General features: G+C 39.3%; 1 protein-coding gene across 2 annotated transcripts in view; it reads left to right on the forward strand.

Annotated features, from left to right (window-relative positions):
* Positions 1-18122, forward strand: part of GRIA4 (glutamate ionotropic receptor AMPA type subunit 4) — a gene marked incomplete at both ends in the record, with an annotated part of 287382 nt that overhangs the window by 258803 nt on the left and 10457 nt on the right. Inside the window, 2 exons of one of the 2 annotated variants that reach the window (XM_081326677.1) lie at positions 9354-9468; positions 17317-17451. In XM_081326677.1, the coding sequence (XP_081182803.1) occupies positions 9354-9468; positions 17317-17451 (250 nt within the window). Of the gene's footprint in view, positions 1-9353; positions 9469-14923; positions 15039-17316; positions 17452-18122 lie in introns of both variants that reach the window. The other variant, XM_081326676.1, reaches the window with a different exon arrangement.

The following is an 18122-nucleotide window of genomic DNA, read 5'->3' on the forward strand; positions in this document are numbered from 1 at the left end:
ACCTCACACTTTACGGAATAAGAACTGGACATTGTAGAAATTCCATCAAATCCTTTATTCTGCTGTAAGACTCTTGCCCAAAGCCTATCAAAACAGGGGTGCATAGAATTGTTGAAGACAGTTTTAATGCCAGAATAGTTCAAAATGATGAGATTTTCTACACAGTATTCCATACGTATCCCCCCTCCAATCTAAACAATCTGATGAAGTGTTGTTTTAAAGACTTTAATTATGGAGCCCTTAACTCTAAGGCATATAAGAGTTTGGAGCTATTGTTCCTAAGTAGAGCCATAATCCTGGACAATATGCATATTGGGCAGACATTAGCATTTAGAGTATGTTGTTCTTTTCTTTATGTTATTGCAGGTCCTATATATTGTAGACCAGGGGTAGGCAACCTTGGTTCTTTTATGACTATAGACTTCAACTCCCAGAATTCCTGAGTCAGCATAGACTAAGATCAATTGCCATTTTGATAGCAATCACCTATCATTTTTCTTGGAATTAAGGGAAGCACAGCTTGAAATGTAAATGGAAGTTGGAGCCCTATATTTCAGGTAGATAAGTAAAATGCATATTTTTATGAGAAGGACTTTTGTTGTTGTTAGCTGCGAAGTCGTGTCCGACCCACCGCGACCCTATGGACAACGTTCCTCCAGGCCTTCCTGTCCTCTACCATCTTCTGGAGTCCATTTAAGCTCATGCCTACTGCTTCAGTGACTCCATCCAGCCACCTCATTCTCTCTCGTCCCCTTCTTCTATTGCCCTCAATCTTTCCCAACATTAGGCTCTTCTCCAGTGAGTCCTTCCTTCTCATTAGGTGGTCAAAGTATTTGACTTTTAGCTTCAGGATCTGGCCTTCTAAGGAGCAGTCAGGGTTGATCTCCTCTAGGACTGACCGGTTTGATCACCTTGCAGTCCAAGGGACTCGCAGGAGTCTTCTCCAGCACCATAGTTCAAAGGCCTCAATTCTTTGGAACACAGCCTTTCTTATGGTCCAACTTTCACTGCCATACATTGCAACTGGGAAGACCATAGCCTTGACTATACGCACTTTTGTTGACAGTGTGATGTCTCTGCTTTTTAGTGTGCTGTCTAGATTTGCCATGGCTTTCCTCCCAAGGAGCAAGCGTCTTTTAATTTCTTGGCTACAGTCCCCATCTACAGTGATCTTGGAGCCCAGGAAAATAAAATCTGTCACTACCTCCATTTCTTCCCCATCTATTTGCCAGGAATTGAGAAGGCCGGATGCCATGATCTTGGTTTTCTTAATGTTAAGTTTCAACCCAAGTTTTGCACTCTCCTTCTTCACCCACAACAAGAGGCTCTTTAGTTCTTCTTCACTTTCTGCCATTAGAGTGGTATCATCTGCATATATTAGGTTGTTGATATTTCTTCCAGCAATCTTAATTCCAACTTTTGATTCATCTAGCGCTGCCTTTCTCATGATGTGCTCTGCATATAAGTTAAATAGGCAGGGTGACAGTATACAGCCTTGCCGGACTTCTTTCCCAATTTTGAACCAATCAGTGGTTCCGTGTCCCGTTCTCACTGTTGCTTCTTGGCCCACATATAGGTTTCTCAAGAGACAAATAAGATGGTCTGGTACTCCCATCTCTTTAAGAACTTGCCACAGTTTGTTGTGATCCACACAATCAAAGGCTTTAGCATAGTCAATGAAGCAGAAGTAGATGTTTTTCTGGAACTCCCTAGCTTTCTCCATGATCCAGCGTATGTTGGCAATTTGATCTCTAGTTCCTCTGCCTCTTCGAAATCCTGCCTGTACTTCTGGTAGTTCTCGATCCACATACTGCTGAAGTCTAGCTTGTAGGATTTTAAGCATGACTTTACTAGCATGAAAAATGAGTGCAATGGTGCGATAGTTTGAACATTCTTTGGCACTGCCTTTCTTTGGAATTGGAATGTAAACTGATCTTTTCCAATCCTGTGGCCACTGCTGAGTTTTCCAAATTTGCTGGCAAATTGAGTGTAGCACTTTTACTGCATCGTCTTTTAAGATTTTGAATAGCTCAGCTGGAATACTGTCACCTCCACTAACTTTGTTGTTGCTCAGCTTTTCTAAGGCCCACTTCACTTCACATTCTAGGATGTCTGGCTCGAGGTCAGTGACCACCTCATTGTGATTATCAGGGACATTAAGCTCATTCTTGTATAGTTCCTCTGTGTAATTTTGCCACCTCTTCTTAATCTCTTCTGCCTCTGTTAGGTCCCTGCCATTTTGGTCCTTTATCATACCCATTTTTGCATGAAACGTTCCCTTCATCTCTCCAATTTTCTTGAAAAGATCTCTGGTCCTCCCTATTCTATTGTTTTCTTCTATTTCTTTGCACTTTAAGAAGGCATTCTTATCTCTTCTAGCTATTCTCTGGAATTCTGCATTAATTTGGCTGTATCTTTCTTTTTCTCCCTTGCCTTTCGCTTCTCTCCTTTCCTCAGCTATTTGCAAAGCTTCCTCAGACAGCCATTTTGCTTTCTTGCATTTCTTTTTCTTTGGGATGATTTTGGTTGCTACCTGTTGTACAATGTTGCGAACCTCTGTCCATAGTTCTTCAGGCACTCTGTCTATCAGATCTAATTCCTTAAATTTATTTGTCACCTCTACTGTATATTCAACAGGGATATGATTTAATTCATACCTTAGTAGCCTAGTGCTTTTCCCTACTTTCTTCAGTTTAAGCCTAAACTTTGCAATGAGAAGCTCATGGTCTGAGCCACAGTCAGCTCCTGGTCTTGTTTTCACTGACTGTATAGAGCTTCTCCATCTTTGGCTGCAGAGCATATAGTCAATCTGATTTCTGTGTTGACCGTCTGGTGATGTCCATGTGTAGAGCCATCTCTTGGGTTGTTGGAAAAGAGTGTTTACTATGACCATCGTATTCTCTTGACAAAATTCTATCAGACTGTGCCCTGCTTCATTTTGTACTCCAAGGCCAAACTTGTTGTTATTCCGGTTATCTTTTGGCTTCCTACTTTAGCATTCCAATCCCCCATGATGATAAGGACATCATTTTTTGGTGTTAGTTCTATAAGGTTCCTTAGGGCTTCGTAGAACCGGTCAATTTCATCTTCTTCAGCACTGGTGGTTGGGGCATAGACTTGGACTACTGTAATATTGAATGGTTTGCCTTGGATTCGAACTGAGATCTGTCATTTTGAGGATTGTATCCCAGTATTGCTTTTCCTATTCTTTTATTGACTATGAAGGCTACTTCATTTCTTCTGAGGGATTCTTGCCCGCAGTAGTATGCCTGATGGTCATCTGAATTAAATTCACCCATTCCTGTCCATTTTATTTCGCTGATACCTAAGATGTTGATGTTCAGTCTTGTCATCTCTTGTTTGACCACGTCCAGCTTTCCTTGATTCATGGATCTTACATTCCAGGTTGCTATGGAGAAAAAATCTTTATAGCATTGGACTTTCCTTTCACCACCAGACACATCCACAGCTGAGCGTCCTTTCGGCTTTGGCCCAGTCGCTTCATTCTTTCTGGCGCTACTAGTACTAGCCCTCTGCTCTTCCCCAGTAGCATATTGGACGCCTTCCGACCTGAGGGGCTCATCTTCCAGTGTCATATTGTTTTGCCTTTTAGTACTGTCCATAGGGTTTTCATGGCAAAGATACTGGAGTGGTTTGCCATTTCCTTCTCCAGTGGATCACGTTTTGTCAGAACTCTCTGCTATGACCTTTCCGTCTTGGGTGGCCCTGCACGGCATAGCTCATAGCTTTATTGAATTACGCAAGCCCCTTCGCCACGACAAGGCAGTAATCCATGAAGGGGGGGAAGGACGTTAGCTCGGAGTAAATTAGGTGCATTAATTCATTTATTATAGATAATCAGTGCAGAGCAAATAGTTTGTTTGGTATAACATCTTCAACTATTGCTAGTCACTAGAGAAGTCAATTAAGAATTAAAGGCCCTGTGTTAAGTTCATGGTGTGACAAGATCATTCCTACTGATAATTCCAAGAGAGACTTGGTAATCAGATATCCCCAAAACAGAACCCCACAGAAGTACCTGTCCAGACAATGCAATATTTTTTATAAACAGCTGACTAGAGATGGTATAACGGCATGGTGAAATCAACAGCTAAATCAATCAATACTTCTACTTAGGAGTTTGATACCTGCCAAGAATTTTTCTGTGAACTTTATGCCAATATAGCTGCTGCCTAGAAGGCCAATATAATTTCTGCCTTGAAAAAAGAACATTTTGGACTTAATGCACTGGCTGCAGTGCAACCTTAGACAGGTAAAGAAGATGATCAGCTGAAATTTGGAAATGCATTAGGAATATACATGATTCCTCCAGATTTAATTAAAAACAAACTGGACAGTGATACCCAACTTTGGTCTCATTTACTGATGTAGATGTAGAGAGATGTGGAGATAACATTGGTGAAAGTATGCAGGGAAGATAAACTTGAACTCAGCTCTGGGAAAGAGGAAGAGTTTCAGAGAGAAATCAAAATAACCATGTTGTGATTCTGTTGGCATCATTGGAAAAGGAACAGGCTTTTAAGATTCTGTTGTTATACCCTACACCATGGGTAGGCAACCTTGGCTCTTTTATGCCTTGTGGACTTCAACTCCATGCTGGCTCAGGAATTCTGGGAGTTGAAGTCCACAAGTCATAAAAGAGCCAAGGTTGCCTACCCCTGCCCTACACAATAAAATATCATTCCTGTAATCCTTGTGATCTTTGTTTCCAGATATATTGACATAGTGTCAAGTTGTCAACCTTTAAGAAGGAAAGGTCTCCTTGATCATTATCTACCTATTAAGTACTATCAGTAAATTATAAAGTGTAACTTTACGTTTAAAAGTAAGATACCAACATTGAAAATTACAAACTGAATAGAGACAGGAAATATTCCACAAAGTTGGCTTCAGGGAAGGCAGAAATACAATCGGATTCCATGCTGAGTTCTTAAATGGAGAAATATATTGCAAAACCTACCTTGTGCTATTTATTGATTTTAAGCAAGCAGTTGATAATATCACTAGAAGCAAATTGTGGGAAGACTTCAGAAGCTGATGATGGCTTATTTTTATCTATAAGATGTAAGACAACTCTAATGTTAAGATAAGATGTAATGTGGAAGGGCAGTTCTCTGACTGAAGAACTCCTCAGTTTAAGAGAGTTAAACAAGGCTGCATCTTGCCCGGCTATTATTCCATTTCTAGATAAATTCTACAGTCATTTAGCTGACAAAAACAGCCTTTTCCCAACCAAATATTGCAGGCAGGTTTATTGCTATCATTGAAGAGGCAACACAAAAGGGATCCACTTTCATCTGTCCAGGCTAGGGGAAATAGTTTGACCGTTGATAAGAGTGTGATTCAACTAACAGTATCCTGTTTGGAATAGGGACAGATGGAATGAGCTTGACTTTTACCTGTGTAATTATAATCGATGTGATTTTTTCCCCATCTTCTGTGACAAAGTTCTGTAAGATTGGGATGGCTGTATAGGTAGTCCTCGATTTATGACTGTCATGGAGCCTGGTCATTAAGTGAGATGCACATATGATCACCTCACTTAATTATTCCTGCCCCAGTCTCACTACTGCAGTCATTAAGCAACTGTGCAGGTCATATAAGTGGAGCATGGATGCCTTGGGGAGGAGCCTCCTTTAAAAAAACAGAAGCATTCCAAAAGATTGTAAGAAAAGTACCACCTTGCAGAACAGCTGTCAGAAGCTGCAAAAAAACAGAAAGGTAAGTGGGGTGCTTCTGGGATTGGAGCTGGCTGAGGAGCAGGCAGAATCCGGCAAGTTGCAACATCTTCACGTGTACCCGTAGCCTTTGAAGTTCCCCTGAGTGGCTGGGTTGGGACCGAGCCCTTGGCCTCCAGGGACCTAGTTGGGGAGAAGCAGACCCAAAGTCTTAGAGGACCCATTGCTTGATGTGGGGAGGGTGGTGATAGGGAGGGATAGGCACTAGAGCAGGGGTAGGCAACCTCGGCTCTTTTATGACTCATGGACTTCAACTCCCAGAATTCCTGAGCCAGCTTGGCTGGCTCAGGAATTCTGGGAGTTGAAGTCCATGAGTCATAAAAGAGCCGAGGTTGCCTACCCCTGCACTAGAGCATCCTAGGGGGGAATGATTGCTGAGGTGCTGCACCTGCCAAAACTTTGAAACAGGGTCATAAGTAGCTTTTGGGAGGTCCGGCATAAGTCTGAATGGTTGATAACTGGCTATTCATAAGGCAAGGACTACCTATACATTTCTACATAGTAAATGAATAATATTTTTAATTTTATATTTAAAAATCTGCTTAAAGCATGATTGTGAAAATGCAGTGCTAAGTGATTTGACATAGGTTACCTGGAACCAAATTGTAAAAGAAATTCCAGATTACTTACTAAAGACTTGGTCAAACAGCTCAATGGTATATTGCTAGTGCAATGCAATAAGGCATCCATGCATTATGAAGATAGCACATTTATTTTACTACTGTCTTATAATGTTCAGTGAGAAAAACTGTATGGAGTTTCCCTAACATTTCAATTCAAGGAAACAGGGTTGTCTTTTCTGATAAGTTCTGTGCAAGAAGGATGAACGAATATGGATTCTAGAACAGTGTTTCTCAATCTCAACAACTATAAAATGTATGGGTTACAACTCCCAGAATTCCCCAGCCAGTTGACTGGCCAGGAAATTCTTGGAGTTGAAGTCCATATGTCTTAAAGATGTTAAGGTTGAGCAACAATGTTCTAGATTACAAAATATGATTAAGCAGGATTGTATCTTTCTGGAAAAATTCTTTAGAGAGCTGTGTTTGAAGACAATAGGAGAAATATGATTTCTTTTAGTAAACTTTTAAAAAAAAACTTTGTATACAGAACATGTTAAAAGTTGTCCCATAAAAAAGTGGTCAGAACTTATTTATTTTATCTCTTCAATTGCATCTTCACAGCTATTTAAAAGCAGTGTGAAATGAATATGTTTTTTACATGGCCTACTATATGTAATAAGGAATGCAATGTGGTTAGATTGTTTAACCAGTTTAAGCTTAATTGCAGGATAGACATGCTTAAAATTCTCATTTATTTTTCCATTACCTTTTATTTTCATTATTTCCTTTATTTGCTGTGAAATTGTTTATTGATATGGCTAATCAGATACTAAATAACCCTCTCATAAATAGCCTTTAAAAAAATAACTACCAGTGTTATAAGTCAGTTGCAAATTCTTTATTAATAAAACTTTTTTCTTCCAATAGTTAAAGATGAAATTTGCCCAAGATGAATGTGGCTTTTTTTAATAAGTATGTTTTATTTATTTATTTTTATTTTATTTAGTTATATTTATATACCGCCCTATTCCCTGAGGACTCAGGGCGGTTTACAGGGAATTAAAAATCCAAAATACAAAAATTAAGAACCAAATTAAAAAAATATTAAATTAACCCTGTAGTCAGTTAAAAAGAACCCCAAATTAAAAATTCCTCCTCAGTCCTTTTCAAAGGGAAATTGCTATGTCCAACAAATGTTTCCAATTATCAGTTAATACATTACATCACTAAATACTCAGGGAACTGATTTAATTGAAGATTATACCCATTTTTAATCCCTTTGGCTGCCCCTTTTACCCAGCATCCAGAGAATAATTTTTCCATCCAGAATTCTAACAGGCAGAGACTTTAATGTGACAGCACTAATCATTTTTCAGAAGGGGGGGTAGAGAACAAATTTACATCCTCTTACTAAGTATACTACCTGGATAATCAGAATTAATAAGTATATCCATAAGATAGGTGCATCCAGTAACTTGTAGATGGTTTATCTCCAATAAACTATACTGCATGCTGATTTTTCAATTGGTGATATTTTCAATATCTAAACAGAATATTAAATTCAGTGTGAAGGTCTTTTCAGTAGGAGTCTCCAATAAAGGGGCTCCCTGCTTACTAATAAATGATAATTGAGAATATATTTCATACCAATATCCCATAAGACTTAAGAGTATTTTGCAATAACCACATTTGTTATGTTCCTGTTAATTTCCAATCGTTAATATACCAGTTTAAAAAGGATATGAATACCTTACCAAACTAATCAATGTTCCAGAACAAAAAAAAATATGACATAAATTCTATGTCATATGAAACAATCTTGTTCTATAAATACCATAACTAGCCGATCCTATCAGATTTCTTTGGAAAAAAAATACATGTCCAAAAATTCAAAATAAGATGGATTCAAAATCATTTTGCATGTATGTGTAGACTTTCTATAGATTTAAAACTGAATTAGTAACAATTTTAAAATCCATAGAAATGCTAATATAGATGCAAAATGGTCTTGGGCACTTCACTCTCTTATTTCCTAAGGTGGGAGACTGTAAGAGGACATCAAATGAATTTCTTGGCATTTATACCTAGATTTCCAACCTTATTCAACATTCCACTGCATTACATTCAAAGCATCCCTTAGAACAGTGTTTTTCAGCTTTTGCAACTTTAAGGCTGCATGTTGCTTGGAAATTCTGAGAGTTGCAGTCCACACATATGAATATTGCCAAGGCTGACAAACACTGCTTTGGATTAATGGAAGAAAAATTCAGATCCCTAAAAAAAGGAAATCACCAGATTTAAAAAAAGACTTCTCTTTTGCAGAATTTTCATTATTGTCTATGATCATTGATCTATGAGTGTTCTGACTGGATTGTGGATGCCGTTCAAATTAGAGTTGATTTTTAAAAGAAAAAATATGGCATGAACTTTTTTTCACACTGGAACCTATGATATAAAACTCTCCGGATATTTGCCTCCTATGTAATTTTAGCAGTAGATAGGATGTATATGTCTAGCTACAATAAAATAAACTCGGCTGCTAGTACAAAAGCAGGCAATTCCAGTTTGATGGATTTTAACACACTTTACGTTGCAGTTAACAATAAGTCTCTTAACTGCTTCCTAAGAAATTGAAAAGAAGCCCAGATCGCATCAGAGAAGATCATTTCACCTTTTCTTAACAAAATACACACATACACATACACATTCAGATTTAATATAGAATGTGTGTATGTGTGTGTGTATTTTCAGCTTGGATATTTGTTCTTGACTTAATTACCGTATTGGCAAAAAATGATCACATAGTTTTATTAGAGTGCTAAATCATCAAGATCTTTAAAAAAAATGCCCCAAAAACATATTCTCCTCCCCAAATTTGCTTTCTCTCTTTTTTTTTTTTTTACAGGGATCTTGCGGCATGCGAGTGAGAGGTTTATTTAGTCCATAGATAAAAGCTTTTTTAAAATCCTCATTTCTTCTAACACCTTAACAGCTATGCAGTTTCTTACAAGATATGTTTTATCGTTTCAAGAAATGCTGTTAACCTGGCAGTTTTAAAACTGAATGAACAAGGCCTCTTGGACAAATTGAAAAACAAATGGTGGTACGACAAAGGAGAGTGTGGCAGCGGGGGAGGTGACTCCAAGGTTAGCCTCAATGTCACCAAAGCGGGTAAACAGAACTGTTGAGTAATTGGTGCGTCTGCTGAGGTTCCTCCTTCCAGCTCGCCAGACCCAATGGTGTCCTGTGACACTTGCAAATCCAGTGCCAACCAACATCCAGGTGTATGCAATTACTGTCAAAGCAAAAATATTTGCATCCTAATCAGATTTTCTTTTTGACCAAGGCCAACTGGTTCGCCTTGAAATACAAATTGGAGTTTTTCTTGCCATTTGGGTATTTTTTTTTTAAAAAGTGAATCATTTGGGAATAATATCCATCTCCTAAGTAAATTTTCTGAACCTCTACCAGAATATAAAAAGTGCTGATAAATTATCATGCGGCCTGGTTAAGCCACAAATGAGTGGCATGGTGGCCTAGAGGTGGAGCTCTCACCTCACCTTATAGGTGGCTATGAGTTCAATCCTAGGGAGTAGCAGATATTTCTCTCTCTGGGCGCAAAGAGAAAATATCTGCTGTGAGCTCTGGGTAGGCATCAGGAAGGGCATCCGGCTAGTAAACACTCAGCTCCATTCAGTTACCCTGACTTCACCCAGATGCAGGGGATTACAGGGTTGTTCAATTTTTTAAAAAGCCCACAAATAACTAGTTTTGCCATAAAGGGTTATAGGCTTAATCTCACCTCTAATTCCTTAAAGGAAAGAATTCCTTTTCATCATGTATCTTTCATCATATTTTTCCTGTCCTGGCATAATTGTTTGTTAGGACAGATTTGCACAATATTGACTTGAAAGTGGGCCTATTATAGTTTCTTCAAAAGAACCTGAGAAAGATAATCCAACTTAACAATTTGGTTGTGTCAACAGAAGAAAATATCTGTAACTCAAGGTTGAATTTGATGCTCTCCGAGCTGATTGTTTGCTTGCAGACATTTCATTACCCAACTAGTAAACACCATCAGTGTTAATGAGTGTGGGATTTGTAGTCTGTTTAGATATGATACACCCCTGTCAAAACTGGCAGGACAAGCTACTATATATAAACAGGCAACAGAAGCCCTCTCTTCACAATGACAATTGGGACCAGGATTTCTATCACTAAGCAACACAGTCATAAAGCATGACATAATGTGACTGCACTGCTTAGCAATGGAAATTCCAACACTTTTGATTGTTGTCATTAAGACGATCACTGCAGGTTTTTAAGCAAGGATGTCACATGGTTGCCATTTGCTATTTTCTGCAAGTTTCCCTATTGACTTTGCTTGTAGGAAACTGTCAAAGAAAGTCACAAATGGCACCCACATGACACATGACATTGAAATGTTGTAATCACAAGCTGGACGGTGAGCACTCATATCATGATCATGTGATCATGGGGATGCTATGATGGCTGTAAGTACAAAGACCAGTTTTAAGTACTACTCTTTCTGCACCATTTTAAGTTTGAATAGTCAGTGAACAAGTAATTATTAAACAAGGAATACCTATAGAAATCCTGCACTCACTCACTCTGATGATGTTATCTAGTTAGGTAATGAAACTTCTGCAAGCAAACAAGCCCAGAGAACACCATAAACTCTACAATTCAAGTTATCCTCTGAATGCTATAGTCAACACATACTGAAAATTGTATAATTAAATATATCAAGTCAAAGTGTTCTGTTGAGTACAAGAAAAGACAGTCAGCAATGTTAGTTATTAGCTGATACTTCCTTTTGTAATATATTCTTCAGAAAATCTCATGAAGTCAATTATTTCAAAAATGGATAAGGCTAATCTATAGTATGCGCTTATCATCCAGTTAACTTAATGGCTGGTGGATTTACTTTCAGATGATTTTCTGTGTTCATATATCATCAGAGGTATCAGCAGCTGGCCACAATGATGCCAAAATGACAAACTGTATGCTGTGACATCACAATGCAGGCTCCACTCTTTACATGCTTGCACAATGCAAGTATGGAAGGGATAAATTTTATATCACGTGTATTATTGATTGATTTAATTGATTGATTGATTGATTATATTTATATGTCACCCTTCTCCCTAAGGACTCAGGGCGGCTCACAACAATAAAAACTAAAAAAGAACATGAAAATACAAAATTTAAAAAAGAATTAAACAGTAGATATGTTCAATACATAGTAATTTAACCCCATAAAACCAAATTTAAAACCATAGTCAGTCCAGGCCCGATTGTTGAAACATCCATGTCTTCAGGTCACGGCGAAAGGACCGAAGGTCAGGGACCATCTGCAGCTCCGGAGGCAACTCATTCCAGAGGGTCGGTGCACCCACAGAGAAGGCTCTCCCCCCTAGGGGTTGCCAGCCGGCATTGCTTAACCAATGGAACTCTGAGTAGGCTGACCCTGTGGGAGCGAACTGGGCGATGGGAGGTTGACAATGGCAGCAGGTGGTCTCGCAAATACCCCGGGCCTAAGCCATGTAGGGCTTTAAAGGTAATTACTAGCACCTTGAATTGCACCCAGAGGACAACCGAAAGCCAGTGAAGCTCGCGCAGGAGTGGAGTAACATGGGAGTATCGAGGAACTCCCATAAGTACCCGCACGGCTGCATTTTGCACCAGCTGAAGCCTCTGGGTGTACTTCAAGGGCAGCCCCATATAGAGAGCGTTACAGTAATCCAGGCAAGAAGTGACAAAGGCATGGGTGACCGTGCATAGGGCATCTCAGTCCAAAAAGGGGCGCAACTGGCGCACCAGGCGAACCTGTGCAAAGGCCCCCCTGATCACAGCAGTTAAATGTTCTTCCAAATTAAGCCGTGAATCCAGGAGGACACCCAAGTTGCGAGCCCTTTCAGAGGGGAGCAATACCTCCCCCCATCAAAAGAGATGGAACATGTTGGACAATATGAGATGCTGGTATCCACAGCCACTCGGTCTTGGAGGGGTTGAGCCTGAGCCTGTTCCTTCCCATCCAGACCCGTACCGCCTCCAGGCACCGGGACATCACGTCAAGGGCATCACTGGGTTGGTTTGGGGTGGAGATGAACAACTGGGTATCATCCGCATATTGGTGATACCTCACCCCCAAACCACGAATGATCTCACCCAGTGGCTTCATATATGTTTATGTTTATTGGACTTATATACCGCCCTTCTCCCGTAGGACTTAGGGCGGTTCACAAGGTATTTAAAATAACAATACAAATTACAAAAGTTAAGAACAATTAAAATAATTAAATTTAGTCCTTGAATAAAATAAAACCCCTGTTAAACTCCAATTAAAACCCAATTAAAGTAAAATTACAATTAAAATTCTCAGTCCTGGCCGGAAAGCTCAAAGAGCCAGGTCTTCAGGTCCCGGCGGAATGAACGAAGGTCAGGGGCAGTCCTAAGCTCTACGGGCAGCTGGTTCCAAAGGGCAGGTGCACCCACAGAGAAGGTCCTCCCCCTGGGTGTTACCCGCCGGCAATCTTTTACCGGTGGCACCCTGAGAAGGCCCTCCCTGGGGAGTGCACAGGACGAAGGGAGCTTGATGCCGGCAGCAGGTGTTCCCTCAGATATCCTGGACCCAAGCCATTTAGGGCTTTATAGGTCATCACCAGCACCTTGAATCTCACCCGGAGGGCAACTGGAAGCCAATGCAGCTCGCGGAGCAGAGGTGTTACATGGGAGTATCGGGAAACCCCCATCACAACCTGCGCAGCTGCATTCTGCACCAGCTGAAGCCTCCAAGTGGTCCTCAAGGGCAGCCCCATGTAGAGAGCGTTGCACTAGTCCAATTGGGAGGTCACAAGCGCATGAGTGATTGTGATTGCCCCCCTGGTCACGGCTCCTATATGATCTTCAAAACTGAGCCGCGAATCCAGGAGGACGCCCAAGTTGCAAGCCCTATCGATGGGGGGGTAACACCTCACCCCCCATCATTAAAGGTGGAATAGACTGGTTAGTCCGAGATGCTGGTATGCACAGCCACTCAGTCATGGCGGGATTGAGACGAAGATGTTAAACATTATTAACAGTATTATCACCTGTTATCTGTCAAGTTTCGGATAGACAAGACCAAACAAATCAGAACTCCGAGGCTTGAGATTTCCTCAAAGAACATGTTTATTGGCTACATAGCATCAGCACGGTCAAAAGTGAAACCAAGTCTGAAATCCCCTTCAAAGAGAGACAATATTACAAAGTTGAACTTCCCACCCCAATACTATGCAATCAGCTACATTCCCCAATAGAACAGTTTGGCGGGCTTTCTAACCAAATGCTCACGCCTCCCCTATCTAATTGACAAAAAAGACCTTGGTTCCCACAGGACAGTAAAATGTTTAGACTAGTAGAAATCCTCCGCACCCCCTCCCATTCTTGTGGCAAACTAGAATGAGCAAAATGGCTGCAGCCAAGTTTGTTGTAAAGGTGACATTATCTTTGTTCTGAGATTATGCATAATATGTTGAACCAGGTCAGGTGAAAACAGATATACAACCTATGACATGCCAATCTTGGCTATTAACTTTGGTTAGGTGTGTGTGTGTGTGTGTGTGTGTTAGTATTTTTAAATGCAGACTATTTGATTCATTGAAGGTTCAATGTATTATACAAACTCAGAATAAGTTGATTTGATTTACAGTTTCTTTTAAAAAATAATCTCTGTCCCTTTAAATATTTTGAACATCTAAAATTAAAAAGTTATGATTCCCAACATGAATGTCGCATGAAGACACTTCTTGGTATCTTCTCAACAGCTTTGTACATTTAGAATTCAGATATTATTTACTGTACTGAATAATAGATCTTTAAATTATCTTATTCCAGTTAGTGATATTAGTGGTCACTGAGTTCACAAACAAATCATTATCTCACTTTAAAATATTGTCACTTGCTTAAGGCTATAAGCTGTTTAATTACTGAAATATTAAATTTTAAATAAGCTATTAGCTTAAGAAATTAAGATAGTAACATAGTTATGTGTCTTAAACAAACCATCCCCCATATCCTAGTTTCTGCAAAACATAACAATTGAAGAGGACTCTTGGTATGAATACATACTGTGAGTCTAAGCACTTTTAGATCCCATGGAATTCAATAGAATATATTTCTCATAAAGTCTGTTTTAGTTTGCAGCCTAAATTGTACAGCTGACAATTTAGTGGTAGACTTCTTTTGAGGCTATTCATTTATATTAAAAAAGAAGCAAAAGCAGGAAACTATCAAACTATCTGGGAACTTTTTTGGGACGATCCATTAAGACATACCGGTATTAAGGATTATTTAAGCCAATAGTTTTGGGTTTACAGTAATTGCAGACCACTTATTTAAAACGTCACCCAGCAGGACGTGCCCATTACTTGAAGCGATGGAGCAGGTCCCATTGGTGTATTGTCTCTAACCCTAGGCCTTGGTATAACAGCCACTGTGGCCTGTGCTCCATCACTTTGCCATGCGATTCTATGTAGTTTTGCTTGAATAACATAAAATAACATATATAATGTTATTTATGTTATTTCCCACGTGAAGAACTCCTGTAAACCTTGCCGTTTTGAAACTCAGTGAGGCAGGCGTCTTAGACAAGCTGAAAAACAAATGGTGGTACGATAAAGGTGAATGTGGACCGAAGGATTCTGGAAGTAAGGTCAGTTGCTGAAGTTCGGGACCTATTGTTGTGTTCACAAGGGAGTTATTGGTCACATAGGAATGGAAATAAATCAGCTGTTGAAGAACCATCATATTGAAGACGTTAATTTTGTCTCAGCTCCAGTGAAACAAAGTTATATTCTCTTACAACTGCTGTAAAACCACTAATCCACATTTCAACTCCAATTATACACATCTGTTAAAGCCACATTCATCAAGACTGCACATACACACACACACACACACACACACACAAACACACACACAGAGAGACAAAGCACATATCCAAAAGCTTTTTCCATCAATAATAAATCCTTTCAATTTTAATTTGCCCAGAGTGCCCTTCCATATTCTGGATTTGTAGATATAGCGAGCCTAGATTCAGAATAATCCTGTTGAATGATTTGGAATATTTCTATGAGATCTAAAGATATTCTTATTTTAATATGTGCCATTTTATCACTACACAGTACTGGAGTTCCTTTCTAACTCTATTATGGAGCTGACTGTTCCTCTAGAACAACTGATAGCTCAGAAATTGATTCCCCACATTTCTTTTAAAAATTAAATCCTGCCCTTGTTTATTTATTTTTCTTAACACTTGGAAATCTAAGATTATAAAGTTATGTATTCAGCATGAATGCCACAATGTAGACACTTCTACATGCTGTCATCTCATCAATTTTGCATTCTATAATTCAGATAAGACTTACTGTATTTAATAATGTATCTTTACATTGTATTGTTATAATAACTGACTTTAAAGGTCATCAAGATCAGACCACTCACTCTCATTTTAAAATAGTAAAATATTGCTTGTTGCTTAAAACGAGATCTACTAAGTTGCTTAATTAACAATACACCCTATAGTTTCAAGCCCAAAACAACTTGTTATCCAAAGAATTAAGGTAGACAATCACTTAGTGAGAAAGCTATACTTTGCTATACCTGATATCAATCCCAGCCATACAAATGAACAATGAATTGTAACAATACTAGTTCACAATATGAAAACAATATAGTGGCTAAAGATACACCTTTAACACTACACTAAAGCTCAGTGGGTTAGGATGCTCAGTGGGTGGCTCAGTGGGTTAGGATGCTGAGCTTGTCGATCAGAAGGTCGGCAGTTTGGCGGGTCGAATCCCGAGTGCCGCGTAACAGAGTGAGCGCCTGTTACTCGTCCCAGCTTCTGCCAACCTAGCAGTTCGAAAGCACGTAAAAACGCAAGTAGAAAAATAGGGACCACTACGGTGGGAAGGTAACAGCGTTCCATGCGCCTTTGGCGTCTAGTCATGCCGGCCACATGAACACGGAGACGTCCTTGGACAAGCGCTGGCTCTTTGGCTTTGAAACGGAGATGAGCACCAGCCCCTAGAGTCGGAAAGGACTAGCACGCATGTGCAGGGGAAACTTTACCTTTACCTTTAAAGCTAATACACCCATGTTTAGACTCAAACCTGGTAGAATTGTGAAGCATCAAACAAAGAACATACTATACTTTTAAAAAAGCACAATCATGAAAAAAACATTCTGAAGTTTCCCACTTTATACCTAGTGATCCAAGAAATGTTACTAATGTTTTTGTGGCTTTCCTGACTTTCACGTTTTAACAGATTGCAACTAACTGATTAAGTAAGATTTGAAAGAGAGCCCTGATAGCACAGTAGGAAATTAGAGAGTAGCAGTTGAAGAAAAAGATTCCTTATGCCCAGAATAATAGCTTTGATAGAGAATGCATTTTGCTGAGTTTAGAAAACACACTGTAAGTAATATTCATTAAAACTGATACTTGACAAGTATTTGGAAAACTTCTCAGATGTTTTGTTTCCTATGAACTTAATCGTCTAATGAAAAGGAACAGCATATAGATCAATAAGCTCATTAGTGATTTTTTTTTAAAAAAATGCTCATGTCTAAGCCACAATTAAACATTAAGCTAGATATGTTTGAAGGCTACTACATTTAATTGTGTAAAACTATTTCAGAGTTACTCATACAGTAGCTAAGAGACTCCTGTTCCAAAATATTGGTTAAGTATATGTCAACTTTTGCAATTTTTTTCCAAAATGTGTTTACATTTCTGTGTGGTTAAGGATGTACCAATACTTTTAAAGGTGTCTGTCAGTCAGTGGGTCTTATTTTGTTAAACTTTCCTATTTATTTAAATGAAGCTGTTCCTTAGATCCCCACTCCTGTTTTTTGTAGAGCGCTATTTGTTTGTGCTTCCACTATTTGTTCCTGGAATGCTAACACTCCCCCTTCTGTTTCCCCAGGACAAGACAAGTGCTCTGAGTCTCAGCAACGTTGCTGGCGTCTTCTACATTCTGGTTGGCGGCCTGGGCTTGGCAATGCTGGTGGCTTTGATAGAATTCTGTTACAAATCCAGGGCCGAGGCGAAGAGAATGAAGGTGGCAAAGAGTGCACAGACTTTTAATCCAACTTCCTCGCAGAATACCCAGAATTTAGCAACTTATAGAGAAGGTTACAACGTATATGGAACCGAGAGTGTTAAAATTTAGGGGTAGGACTTAGGGCCCTACTACAGTGAGTGGGTGATGCATCATTTTGTCATGCAATGTTGTGACCTGTCTGTTCAGTGGTGATTCCTGCTTGCTTCTCAACAGAGCTTCCTCTTTTGAAAAACAAAAAACAAAAAACGGTTCAGTTAATTTTGGCTGCAGATGTTTAGTTTATACTTATATGTTGCTAATAGACATCTGCATTGCAAGGATTTGTTAAATGCATCTATATATGTATATATGTATATGTATCTTTTGTGTGTGTGTGTATATATATATATAGATAGATAGAGATGATGCACTGATTTATTTTCTTTTTATAAAAACAAGGAACATTTTCTGCTCTCAGATAGATTGGATTTTGTGGTGAGAATTTAGAGCTTTATAGAAAAAGGGAAAAATTGAATGGAGGTACTAGAAATATTTCCTTGGCTAAGGGGGGTGGGCTTGCAACTTTTGTTCTAATTGCTGTTGGTTTTGTCTATGAAAGGCTCAGAATTAGAGGACTTGATTTGAGAAAGTTAGTTTCTTCTGCTTTTTGCAGCTCCCTGTGGGATCTG

Source organism: Vipera berus (genome assembly GCF_964194415.1).
Source record: "Vipera berus genome assembly, chromosome: 4".
Classification (NCBI taxonomy): Eukaryota; Metazoa; Chordata; class Lepidosauria; order Squamata; family Viperidae; genus Vipera; species Vipera berus.